At 39.0% G+C, this 13,142-nt stretch overlaps 1 protein-coding gene across 1 annotated transcript in view; it reads left to right on the forward strand.

Moving 5' to 3' along the window:
- Nucleotides 1-533: 533 nt before the first annotated feature.
- ADAM28 (ADAM metallopeptidase domain 28) overlaps nt 534-13,142 on the forward strand; it is a 61,364-nt gene continuing 48,755 nt past the window's right edge. The window contains exons 1-4 of the mRNA XM_067745175.1: nt 534-653; nt 7,808-7,911; nt 11,451-11,527; nt 13,016-13,094. Coding sequence (XP_067601276.1) covers nt 602-653; nt 7,808-7,911; nt 11,451-11,527; nt 13,016-13,094 — 312 coding nt within the window. The 5' untranslated portion in view covers nt 534-601. The remainder of the gene's footprint in view (nt 654-7,807; nt 7,912-11,450; nt 11,528-13,015; nt 13,095-13,142) is intronic.

Raw genomic sequence — 13,142 nt, forward strand, 5'->3', positions numbered from 1 at the left:
GTTAGTTTCAGGGATCCGCAAAGTGATTCAGCTACATATATATATATATACTTTTATATATACATGTATTTATGTGTATATATATATTTACAAATATATATATACTTTTTCAGATTCTTTTCCCTTAGAGGTCCTTGCAGAACACTGAGTATAGTTCCCTGTGCTATACAGGAGGTCCTTGCTGGTTACCTGTTTTATATATAGTAGTGTGTACATACACATATATTTATTATACACATAATAAATACACACATTTATCAAGCTACACTGAAGCCGTTATTGCAGTGGCTTATTGGAATATAGTATTTTCCTGGAAATGTACTACTTCTGAGTGGGGAATATGGGGAAGAAAGAAAGAGAAACAACAGCGTGGGATCAAGGGATCTTAGAGCCAGACTGCGGCCAGAACTTCCGCCTGCTGTGCCACTGTCACAGGACCAGAGCCCTGAGGTTGTGCAACACCTCTAGTAAACACTTGCTGAAGCAGAGACAACAATGAACCCTGAGGTTTCATTCTGTCTCACTTGAGAGGAAGGGACAGACCCAGTGCACGTCTGTTTGAGACAGAAGGACAGACACCAGGCTCCTGGGATCACCCAGCATGTGGCCAGGGCTTCTTTTGACAGCCACTCTCCTCCTTTCTCCACTTCCAGGTAGGTGTTTAACTCCTGTTCAGGTTCTGTTAAATACCCAGGGAACTGCTTGCTTTTCATCTTCTCCCAGTATTTTTTTTTTTAACCAATTTTACTAACCAGTTGAGCTGGTTTAATTTGTTGTTTTGGGGGGCGCTGACTGATTTAAACACTCAGTGTAAAGGAGAGGCAAGCAGACTTCTTGAATCAATATTTACACGTCTGATCTGAGAACACTTAGAAATCAGAGGGGACATTTCATTCAGCATCATTTAAACAGTGACTGTGATCTTTGCATCAAAGAATGGAATGCACCCAGATCAACCTTGTCAGTTTTTAGAGCAGTTAAGATGAGGCAGGTTTGACTGGTTATTGTGGTACAGAAGGCTTCAGAAAGTATCTGTTATTATTATTGGGGCCAGTTCGATGCGTCCTATTCCTTTCAATCACATTTTTATATTTAGTCCTTTCATTATTGCTGATGATAAATATGATGAATTAGAAATAAGTAGTGGACCCATTTCATGTTTATAAAGCACTGTGATATTACTTGATCAAAACAATGTTGCCGTTGAACTTATGTTGATCATTCACTTCCATTTTGCTGGTTAGATCAAACATTTGTCGACTGAAAAAAAAGAAAGCACAATGTGAGAGTTGTGAGTGAAGTTTTATTTGGGACAAAATGAGGACTATAGCCTGGGAGACAACTTCTCAGATAACTGTGAGGAACTGTGAGGAAGAAGTAGGGCAGGGAGATCAGTATTATGTGTTTTGGTGAAGGCGGTCCATGGACTCAAGCGTACATTTTGGCAGGAGGTTGCTGCTAGTCACGGTGAGCGGATGTCTCCATTAATAATTTTAGAGCTTTTCTAGATATGAGAAAATGCAAGAAATTGGGTTCATAACATCTTCTCCTAAAAGTATCTAATTATCTGAAGGTCTGTTCTGCCAGTTTATCCCAGAGTACAGAGTGCCTCATTTCTGATCTTTGCCGGCCCTGAACTCCTGTTTCAGGCTGTGTATTGAAGGTCAACTACTGCAGTGGCTAGTGACTTCATTTTTTTTTTTTTTTTTTTTTTTGGCGTACGCGGCTCCGGACACGCAGGCTCAGTGGCCATGGCTCACGGGCCCAGACGCTCCACGGCATGTGGGATCTTCCCGGACCGGGGCATGAACCCGTGTCCCCTGCATCGGCAGGCGGACTCCCAACCACTGCGCCACCAGGGAAGCCCCAAGTGACTTCATTCTTGTAGTGCCAGATGGTGAGCAGCAATTTTTAGTTTAAGAATTCAAAAGTAGAGTAATATTCCTTCCTAATAATCAATTATATCTAGCATATCTCTCCATCTCTGATGAATTCTCCAGTTAGATTTTGGCTAAATTAGATTGGCTAACACATTTCCTTTGTTTATTTCTACTTCGAGAGCTTATTGAAATTCAGCACGTTAGCTTCAGTGCGTGAGACTCCTTCCCTGGTAAACCTTTTCCTGGGCTTTAGAATGTTTGCCGGGACCTAGAAATGGGAACACATTATCAACAAGAAGGATGGGGTTAGGTAGGGAAATATTCTCCTACCCCTTTTGCCCACACAGTACTTTGTCACTAAAAGCGACTTTCCTTTTACGCTGGTTCCTGATTTGTTTTTCAGACTTGGGAAAGTTTTAACTTAACATCTTTTGGTATAGAACTGTGCTAGGAATTTAAATTATTGACTTAAAATTCCTATTTTTTGAGTCAAAGTTAATAGAAATCTTCTTTCCCTACATTCTCCAAAAGTAGGATCACTGAACACTCTCTGGGACACTTTGCTTGGTTGAAACGTAAGAATTGTTTGTGTACTAGCCTTACCCAACAGCATAAAGATCAAGCAGGATCTGTTAACAGAATAACATAGCTACCAGTGCGGTCCACCCACATTATAGCCTTTTCGGTGAATTTGGGCGTACCAATTGATTCTGTTCTTCTGTCTTTGCATTCACATCATTTGCCCCAAGAGACAAAACATTTTTAGAGGTCATGTCTCAAAGTGTGACATCTCTGAATACTTGGTGAGAAGGGGACAGAGGTTCTGAAGTGGCTTTTGTGAGGATGGGGGGATGAACAGAAAGCTGCCCCCTCTTTTTTATTTTCCATTGTGTATTTTCAAGAATGTCTCCGTGAATCCGCCTGCCAATTCAGGGGACACAGGTTCGAGCCCTGGTCCGGTAGATCCCACATGCCGCAGAGCAACTAAGCCTGTGAGCCACAACTACTGAGCCGGTGTGCCGCTACTGAAGCCCACGAGCCTAGAGCCCGTGCCCCGCAACAAGAGAAGCCACGGCAATAAGAAGGCCATGCACCACAATGAAGAGTAGCCCCTGCTCACCACAACTAGAGAAAGCCCGTGTACAGCAACCAAGACCCAACGCAGCCAAAAAAAAAAAAAAAGAATGTCTCCATGGTCCCTGAAATAACCCTGAAATGAAATACCCACTGAAATGTAAGACGTAAAGCAATTTCCATTTTCCCATCTCCTCCTTTTTTTGTTTCTCTGCCCCCATCATCCAGAGAATAAGTATGTGCCCCTCCAACCATGAGTCCTGCCCAGTTCTTACATATGCGAAATTAAAACATGAGGTCAAATCAGGCCAACTGTTTGTAATGAGCTTTACAATCCCCTGAGAAAAATAACTTATAAGATTTCATTGTAGGAAAGGGAAAAAAATTTAAAGAATGTGACAGGTGCTTGGGGGTGAAGAAGTAAGGAAAAATTTCTTTACTTCAGCAGAATATCCAGGGGGTACAGTACTTTTTGAAATTATTTTATTTCAAATTGCCATTTCTTCCTATCTTCATAAGTCGACTGGAAGACCCCAAAGAGTATACGTAATTTGATCTTTAGAGCCAAAGTGATAGACATAATTAGGATGTCTTTTTTCCTGTAGTGTTTGTACTCACTTTTACTGCATGAAGTTTAAAATCACCAGATAGTTTGATGGGGTAGCTTGATGGGGTACAGTGAATCCCAGAACTTAAGTCCATGTCATTGCATAAACCCTGATTCAGGGCTTCACATCATGTGTTTAGTTTGAAAAGACATTGCTTTCAACAGTTTTGAAAAGATTTGAAGAAAAATGGAAATATCAGTATTATGTACAAAGGGGCTAAACTCTAAAATGGCTCCAAACACATTAAAAAATAAAGTAGCCATCCAGACTAATGTCTAGTATATTAATCTTGTCAACAAGATTTAACTTTTCTAAAGACAGAGGGAGGGAGGCAGAGAGAGAAGGAGAGATAGAGGAAGGAAGAAAGAGAAAGAAAGAAAACGGTTGGAAGGAAGGATGAAGGGAGGGTGGAAGGAAGGTGAGAAGGTTCCAGATTAAAAGAGAGTAAAGAGGGCTTCCCTGGTGGCGCAGTGGTTGAGAGTCCACCTGCCGATGCAGGGGACGCGGGTTCGTGCCCCGGTCCGGGAAGATCCCACATGCTGCGGAGCGGCTGGGCCCGTGAGCCATGGCCGCTGAGCCTGCGCGTCCGGAGCCTGTGCTCCGCAACGGGAGAGGCCACAAACATGAAAACTAGATAAAATACCTGACCCTAGAGTGGATTCTGCACTGGAATGGGGAAAATGCTGTAAAGGATATTATTTGGTCAATTGACAAAACTGGAATACTGATGGTAGATTAGATAAAAGTACTGGCTCAGTGTTAAATTTCTTAAATTTGAGAGCTGTGCTATGGCTGTGTAAGAGAATATTCTTGTACTTAGGAAATACTCAAGTTTGTAGGGGTAAAGAACCATGATGTATGTAGTGTAACTCATCCTCAAATGGTTAGAAAACATTGTGTGTATGTGTATGTATATGTATATACATATGTATGTGTATATACACATATGTATATATGTGAGACTGAGAATATTCAAAATCTCAGTGACAACAGCCTCAAAATATTGATGGCTTACAAGAATACTTTGTCACTACATGAACGTGTAGGGTAAATCTGTGAATTAGGTAAATCTGGGTGAAGGATATAAAGACGTTATTTGTACTATTCCTATTCTTGCAATTCTTGTATACATTTGAAATTATTGCCAAATAAAAAGTGTTTAGAAGTACCCCCCCGCAAAGATTTCACTTTTCTAAAACTAATAAACAGTGAAAATAATGATCTAACCCAAAGCCAAATAACAGTTTTCTTTTTCTTGATCCGGTTTTGCTCGTCAAAACTAATCCATCCTGTGAGTTCTGTGGGAGAGAGAAAAGCAAGTATTAAAGTGAATTAGTAGAAACATATTGTGTTTCATCTCAGATTTGTGTAATCCCTGGATGATAGTTAGTTGTGTTTGTTCCACAGGCCTTAAAATGATTAGTGTGCTGTTATACAGCTGGGAGGAGACGGCAGCATCACACCTTAGGATGATGAGCCAAACAACACTTAGGTCTGTTGCCTCTCTTTAACTGCTGTATAATTTGTTGTATCTCAAATCTCATTCTTTCAGGGCCTTCTTGGTTTCAGAAAAAGAAGGCCATTAAGGGAAATTCTATCTGTTTTCTTTAGAGAATGTACCCTGTTGTAAGAATGTGAAAAGCTGGAAATCTGTTCACTTCACACTGAAGAAAGTGAGAGGTTGCTGGAGGCGTTTTAAAAAATATCCTGGTTTAGTTTATTCATTGATTTGTTTTGGTTGCCATTTGGAAGTGCTTGGCCATCAAACAAAGAGTTGGAAAGAAATTTCTCCACTGATTTACATGCTTAGACTCCATATTTCATAGTCAGTTGGGAAACATTAGCATTTAGATACTAACTAGAGGCATGGAGACCAATGTGTATATCAGAGAAAACTTGTGTTGGTTGGATTGGCCTGTCCCCTTCTCACCACTTCTGAAGGGCAGCATGTGAGTGTTATCCCTTTCTGCTTTTATAAAAAGAATTAGTTGGGTAGTTATTATTTTATGAACTGAGGGCAGCTTAGACTAATATTTCCCATCAGAATAATGTGTGTTTCATACAGCATTTTTAGAAGAGTTACTCTGGTTGCAATGTTGGTGAATATATGGCTTCATGAGCTCCATATTAATGGGACTAATTGCACTGATTGAACACAGTCCACCAGACAGCATGTGGGTGCCTTATGGTGTACTTAGAGAGTAACAGGAGACTGTACGGAATTGCTACCATCAGTTAATTTCTGGCAAGAGTAATTTTCTTACTCTTGGCATCTTATTATTTTGAAATAATTATGATAATTAGGAAAATTTTCACTCGATGGAAAGAAAATGACTGATTTACTGTTCCTTTAGGCTTTTGAACCTCGCTTATTGTTTTAAAACTAACATTATTATTTTCCTCTACCAAAAATTAATTAAATAGAAATAAAAGATGCCCAGTGATTAGCTCTATAACAGCAAGAAGTAAGTGACTGAGGGAACTTGTGATGTAATTCTTGAAGTGTGACTATGTAATGAGACATGTTATCACAAGGCTCTGATTAGAACATTATTGAAATGACCGTCACCTATTCAAAGAGATCATTGGAGATTCTGTATTTATTTGCATAAAGTTGTAGACTACTTGAACTGTTCTTCAAGATCATTTAATCTGCCCCCTCTTTTCACAATTAAAAAACCCAAACTAAACCCAAAGTTAATGTAGTCTAGTGTTGACGCCACGGCTTTAAGTGTTTCTGAATTATTTTTAACAGTAAATCTTGAGCCAGTGAAAGAAATGCCATTTCATCTCTTTAACACTCCATTTTTGACCCAGTGAGCTTTTAGCAAATTTAATCACTTTTTCTATTCTTCAAAGTTAGATATGCAAATGGCTCTTGAATGGTCAGAAGAATGAAAGCCATCCTAAAATGATAAAAGAAAATTGACATCACTAGGAATCTTGAAAAGTTTCTACTTTAGTTTCTGAAGAAACTTTGAAAAAATAAGCATTTATTCTCTGGAACATCACTGGGATAAGTGTACATTCATGCAAAGTGACTAATGAAAAATACTGTTTTATTTGCTAAAAGATCAACCCCATCACATAAATTTATGTTATCATAGAATTTAGGTTTGCCTATTTTAATGAGCTAGAATTACCCTCTAGTCATTTAAAGCCTTTCCAGTTCTAGTTAGGAAACTGCTGGGTTGGGGCCATCCTGTGGACCCCTGTTCCCTTGTACCTACATTCTCTGTGGATCTGCAGCCCCTTAACCTCTAAAGAGCTGGTCTGTTGACATTTCCTCAGGCACTTCTTTATACAGAGCAGGGACTGGACCATGTGGGCAAATAAAAAAGAAAATAGAAAATTCAGCATCAGCTTTGGGAAAACTGAATTTCTCTAAAAAAAATAACTTCTAGAAACAACATTGAAATGAGAATTCAAGATGCCAGTAGTAGGTTGAATCTTTCCAATTCTCTTTCAATATAACTGCAGGTTCAGAAGTTTTCCTTCCAGGCCAGTCCTAGTGTTCTAATTGTCTGCTTCTCCAGGTTTCATATTTTTCATGTTTTGTATTCAAAAATGAAGGTATGTCTGTACTGCAAAAGTCAGCCCATTCTATGGAGCTGATATTGGAGCCTTTTCTTACTGATTTCGTTTCTGTCATTACTGTAAAATATTGCTGTTGGAAAACCCAAGAAAAATATATTAGAATCTGAAATGGCATCCATTAGTTATTTCATTTTTATGACACTGTGTAGTTTCAGAGTGCTTCAGTTTGATTATTCTGATACTGATTAGGTTCTTAGAGGATTACTTTGGCTTCTGTTCTCCTGTCCTGGCTTTTGCCTGAACTGTTTGCTACCTTCCCCTAGGGGACACAAAGTGGTAAAGAGAAGCGGGAAAATTCTTAGTGAAGAAATATCTTCACTAAGTGTTTTTGAATTATTTTTATCTTTGAATTATCTTTTATCTTAGTGAAGATATTAAATATCTTCACTAAGCTGAGAAACACCGGTAAACTTTCAGTGGGAAAATATCTGAAGATATAGATTAAAGATCTGAGAGGAAGAGTGGGCTTCTGATTTTGTTGATCTTTTCTGGTGTCTGCACTCTTATAACTCTCTCACATAACTCAGTTAAAGCCCCTGCGTGTGGCATCATTCATCAGAAACGCAATCAACATGACCACTACCGAACAGCATATGTTAGTTCTGCTTAGCTGAATCTTCTCTAACTTTTTTTTTTTTTTTGGCTCAGTAAATTCTATAAAAGAACTCCCTGGAGTGAAAAACTATGAAGTGGTTTATCCCAGAAGACTTCATCCACTGCATAAAAGAGAGGTCAAGGATCCAGGTCAACAGGTACAGCTTTTGATTTAATAAAGAATTTTGAATACACGCACACACACACACACACACATACGCATATATATAACTATATTTAATATGTAGATATATATACATACACACATTTGTGTTTTTTAACCTGTCTTACCTTTATTAATCTTCACGATAACCCAACATTCTATTATTAGCTTTATTTTGATTTTAAAGTTCTGGCAGTTGAGATAAACTAACTGTCCAAGGTCACACAGAGGGTGAACTTTATTTATGGTAATTTATAACTTATTCTGTTACTTCTAAAGAATTTGATGCAACTTCTTTTATCTATCTCTTTATATATCTCTATCATCTATACATACACACATACAAACAAAACCGTGAACACTAAAATTGAAGTAAAAAATAAAATATTGTGGGTGAATAAATGCATATATGTGTAGTAAATTAGGATTAATTCCTGTAATTGAACATAAAATTTACCTCTGTTTTTTCAAGAGTCGGCTATTAAAGTTTGTAGAATTCTTACCACTTGACAAAACACACATTCTCAGTCAGAAGAGGAAAGCTAAAACATGATGATTCATTCCACAGCAATTTTCTAATTACCTACACCTGGAAGTCTTCTGCTGGGAGCCAGGAAAATACAAATAAATGAGACATAAATGACAGCTTCTACATCTACCTATTGTAAGATGAAACTCACTGGAAGCTCATATTCCCCAACTGGACAAAGTTCCTCACAAATTATTTTTTCTAAAGCAAACACATGTATAGCAACAGAACCCAGAGTAGACTCTGTTTCCCAAAATAATTGTCTCTCAACAAAATGTTTCTGCTAAATTTATATAGGACCCATATGCATTGGATTCCCTGTCAATATGGCTTTCTTCAAATGCTTTCTGGCAGTCTCTTAAAAATGCCAACTACATTTTCCACTGAATATTTTGAGGTGAAAGCCAAGTTGCTAGAAATTAACTTTGTGGTTTCTGTGTTGAGACTCTTGGTCTTCCTTGTGCAAATAATTGATTAGCAATTACGTGAAACATTTAGAATTTAGAGTGCATGGGACAGAGGGGATCCCTGTATCTACACAGATCTCAGTCTGGATTGATCACTTCTCAAGGCAGTGAAGAGGAGGACTCTTGTACTTACTGTTACACCACTGTGCCCTCTGCTGGACCAGAGAATTAAGGCACCAACATTACCTGTCAGGTATGCCAAGAGCATGGCCCATCTTTCTGACTTCCTCACACCTGGCCACATTATTTAAGATTTGAGCTAGAATGAAGTAATCCTCTGAAACATTTTCTGGAGGAGGCACTAACAGCCAAGACAGAATCTTAAAGATTTGATTCATGATTGTATTCTTGACTGTATTTTACATACATGGCATAAGGAGACCTGAATAGGCGTTTGTTGAATAAGTGAGCAAATGAGTAAGTAAACAAATAGACAAATGAATGAGTGTAAGTGGAATACATTTCCTATAAACCTGCATAGATGTATAGTCAACACATTCTCAGTCAAGGTCCCTGATGTTGAAACTTACATTCCAAAGGTGGTCACTGTTCTTGCAGTCTTCAGATCACATTACCCAGTGCACCCTCTTTCGTATAGTCTCTGGTTTTCTCCTTTGCTGTTTTCTTTCATCCGTACCCTCTATGATAGTATTGGCTAAAACTCCCATTACCCAATTATCTTTTCTGAAACAACCTCCAAATAATATTTTATCTGAAAATCTACTAAAATCCATTGCTGACAGAAAACAGATATCTGGAAGGCTCTTCTGTATGGACGGTCATATCTGGTATCCTCCTAATATTTTCATTTTATCTGGCCTTTCTTAAGCCTGAACAAGAAGTGGTGACAACAATTCTCCATGACGTTTGTTTTCAACCCTCAGGCTTTTTTCCAGCTCCTGTTATTCATGAAAGTGAACTCAATTAGAGCAGCTTCCCCTCCTCTAGACCCACAGCGTAGGATATTTATAGTCTGAGATTTTTGACACCAGAGACACACTTCAATAACTGAAAATTTAAAGGAAATTTTAGCTGAAATAACTGACCTTGGAGATGGCAAATCCCTGCACAATACTCTGACCAGATGGCTCTAACTTTTTTTTTTTTTTTTTTTTTTTTTTTTGCCGTACGCGGGCCTCTCACTGTTGTGGCCTCTCCCGTTGCGGAGCACAGGCTCCGGACACGCAGGCTCAGCGGCCATGGCTCACGGGCCCAGCCGCTCTGCGGCATGTGGGATCTTCCCGGACTGGGGCACGAACCCGTGTCCCCTGCATCGGCAGGCGGACTCTCAACCACTGCACCACCATGGAAGCCCCTTTCTTTTTTATCAACAATTTTATTTTTAAAAATTTTTATTGGAGTATAGTTGCTTTATAATATTGTGTTTATACTGCACAGCGAAATGAATCAGCTATATGTATACATATATCCCCTCTTATTTGGATTTCCTTCTCATTTGGCTCTAACTTTCTATTGTCCCTGGATGAGGTCAGGTCCTTTTCTCTCTCCTTCAGGAGAGGGAGGAGACAAGAAAGCTTGACCTTAGGTGTAACACAGCAGTGGAAGCGTCACTGAGTCCATAATAACTGGTGCTTTATCACGTTTGCTCTGCCACATTGGATCTCTTTAATAACAACAATGTCCTAGTACTTCCCAGTGAATTGGTAGATATTACATGTCACCATGGCTAATAACCCTGTTTTATAGGACAAAGTCAGAATTCAGTACCTGATAACATCTTCTTTAAAATTCTTCTGTATAGACCTCTCTATCTCCTCCTGTATATATAAATCTAAACTTAAAATAGTTCTCCTTTTCCACACAGTTTACTAGAAGTGACATTTTCTTCTCTTTCTGAACACCCGAGACTATGTTTTCTTCCTGATGACTTCTTCCTGCCTTAGGGTACAGATTCATGTTATTTTGCCCATCTTCTGCCCTCCATGTAGCAGTGAGAAGACCTCTAGACCAAATCATCAGTTGAGAGGCTTGCGGGTCTTTGGGTCTGTGTGCATAGTAGTACTTCTTCTCAAATAACTTCCCCACCCTGTGTCACCTGGCTAATTCATATCTCAGCTGACATGTTCCTTCCTCAGGAAAGTCTTTCCCTGCCCTTAAGACGTGAGACATCCTACCCTGCTTCCAGATTCATACCCCTTATCATATAACTCACTTCTATTGTCTGTCTTTCCACAATATTATAAGCTTTCTGACAGTCAGTACCAATTTTTCCTGCTCAGAGGCCAGTTTCCAGAACTTAGCAGTGCCTGGCATATAACCCACACTCACATCCTCTTTGTAGAATGTGAGGCTGCCTGGATGGATAGATGGGTTTGTATAAAGGTCTCAGATAACTTGTCTATTCAGTTGGCAGCTCGACTTGTTAAAAGAGGCAGAAGCAGACATTTGGAATTACAGAGACCACTGTTAAAGAAAAGCAGGCACTGCTCTCTGATGATGAGACAGATGGACATAGCCAAGTGAATCTGTGTGTGTGTATGTTTTTAATCACCAGTAAGTGTTTGTGCATTTTTGCAGGAAAAATTTGAAACTGAATTGAAGTATGAAATGACAGTTAATGGAAAAATCGCAGTGCTTTACTTGAAGAAAAACAAGTAAGAGTCTTTACTTCTGATACTATCCTCACCAACAGCCAGTTAGCATGTGGCAAGTGTGATAACTGAGTCTGTTACTACTTATGACTCCCACAAACCTTGGCTAATCATCTTTTACTCTCAAGTGACCCAAGGGCTTCCACGAGTATTTGTTTGTACTGAAGTAGCAGAGACACTGAGTAAGGTAACAGTTCACTAGTGTTCTGCCAGTTGAAGTCATAAAACACAATGAACGAGGTGCGAGCAGACGTATATTTTATCAACTTCTATGAAACAGCACATAGATTTTTAAGTCTCCCCCACTGCATTTTGTTATTTTAACACTGAAAGATTAGATATTTAAAAAATTTGCAACTATTTTCATCAGAAAAACAAGACATACATAAGTTAAGTAAACTCTAGGGCCAAAAAACAAGTCAGTGGTAAAAACTGACTCAGGGTCCCCTGATTGCAACACCAATGCTGTTTCTACCCAGCCAACCACTAACCCTCCATTTTCTCATACATTACATTTTCCTGTATTCCTTCATTCTCTTCATTCAGTTCATTGAAATTAAACATTCTTTTTCAAATTTCACTACCTCAGCTCTCACCCAGATCTTGATCATCCTATATCTAGACTATATCCAAAGTAGTTTCTTCCTAATTCTATGCTTTCAAGTTTTTTTAATCCCTCAATTGTTCAGTATAGGGCAACGAGATTTTTTTTTTCCCCTCAAATAGACTATCACCTTTTGCAAAAAGCCACAACTGTCGAGAGTTTGGAAACAGTGTGGTACAATGGAAATAGTATGGCTTTGAATTCAGACAAATCTGGATAGGATTCTTTGCCACTTGAACTGTTTAATCTCATCTGAAAAATAAGGAGAGTAATATTTATCTGGTAGGATTGTTGAAATGATTAAATGATATGTGTAATAGGTCTATCCCAGCAGCCAGGATAGAGATGGTATAGAATACATATTAGTTACTTCCTTTTCTCCTTGCCCTGCCTCTTTTAAAAATATATTCAGACTCCTATTTGCTGGTGGATAATTGAAAGAACTTTAGGAAGCTCAGTGAGAATGCTGAAAGAGCCCAAACTACCAAGTGCAAGTCAATTTTCAATACACTTTCCACTGCTGCAACTGTTAACAGTTACTGGTAACTGACAAGGACTGGGTGAAAAAGGCAGTCATCCTTAGCTGTGGGGAAGAACATTGCTCTTTTCAGTCATTTTTATCAACTTTGCCCTACTCAGTTCTATTTCTTCCTCAAATCTCTCCTCAAACAGGCAGAGTCTGATGAGGAAACAGACATTGTTCCACACTACTCAGGAATGTCCCTGCCCTTCCCACTCTCTCCAGTTTAAGCATCCCTTTCACGCTTGGATTTGCCCTGAGGGGCTAAGAGGTAAAACTTTTCTCCACACCCAGGGAAAGCTCTAGCTTTGATCACTGGACTTTGCAATTAGCATGAGTAAACATGACATTTTCCTCCCACCCTCAGGGGTCTCCTTGCACCAGGCTACACGGAAACATATTATAATTCCACTGGAAAGGAGGTTACCACGAGCCCACAGATCATGGTAAGACAGAGTATCCTAAATTCATTGCTAATTGGCGTGTGACCCACA

Source organism: Pseudorca crassidens, chromosome 7 (assembly GCF_039906515.1).
Source record: "Pseudorca crassidens isolate mPseCra1 chromosome 7, mPseCra1.hap1, whole genome shotgun sequence".
Taxonomy (NCBI): domain Eukaryota; kingdom Metazoa; phylum Chordata; class Mammalia; order Artiodactyla; family Delphinidae; genus Pseudorca; species Pseudorca crassidens.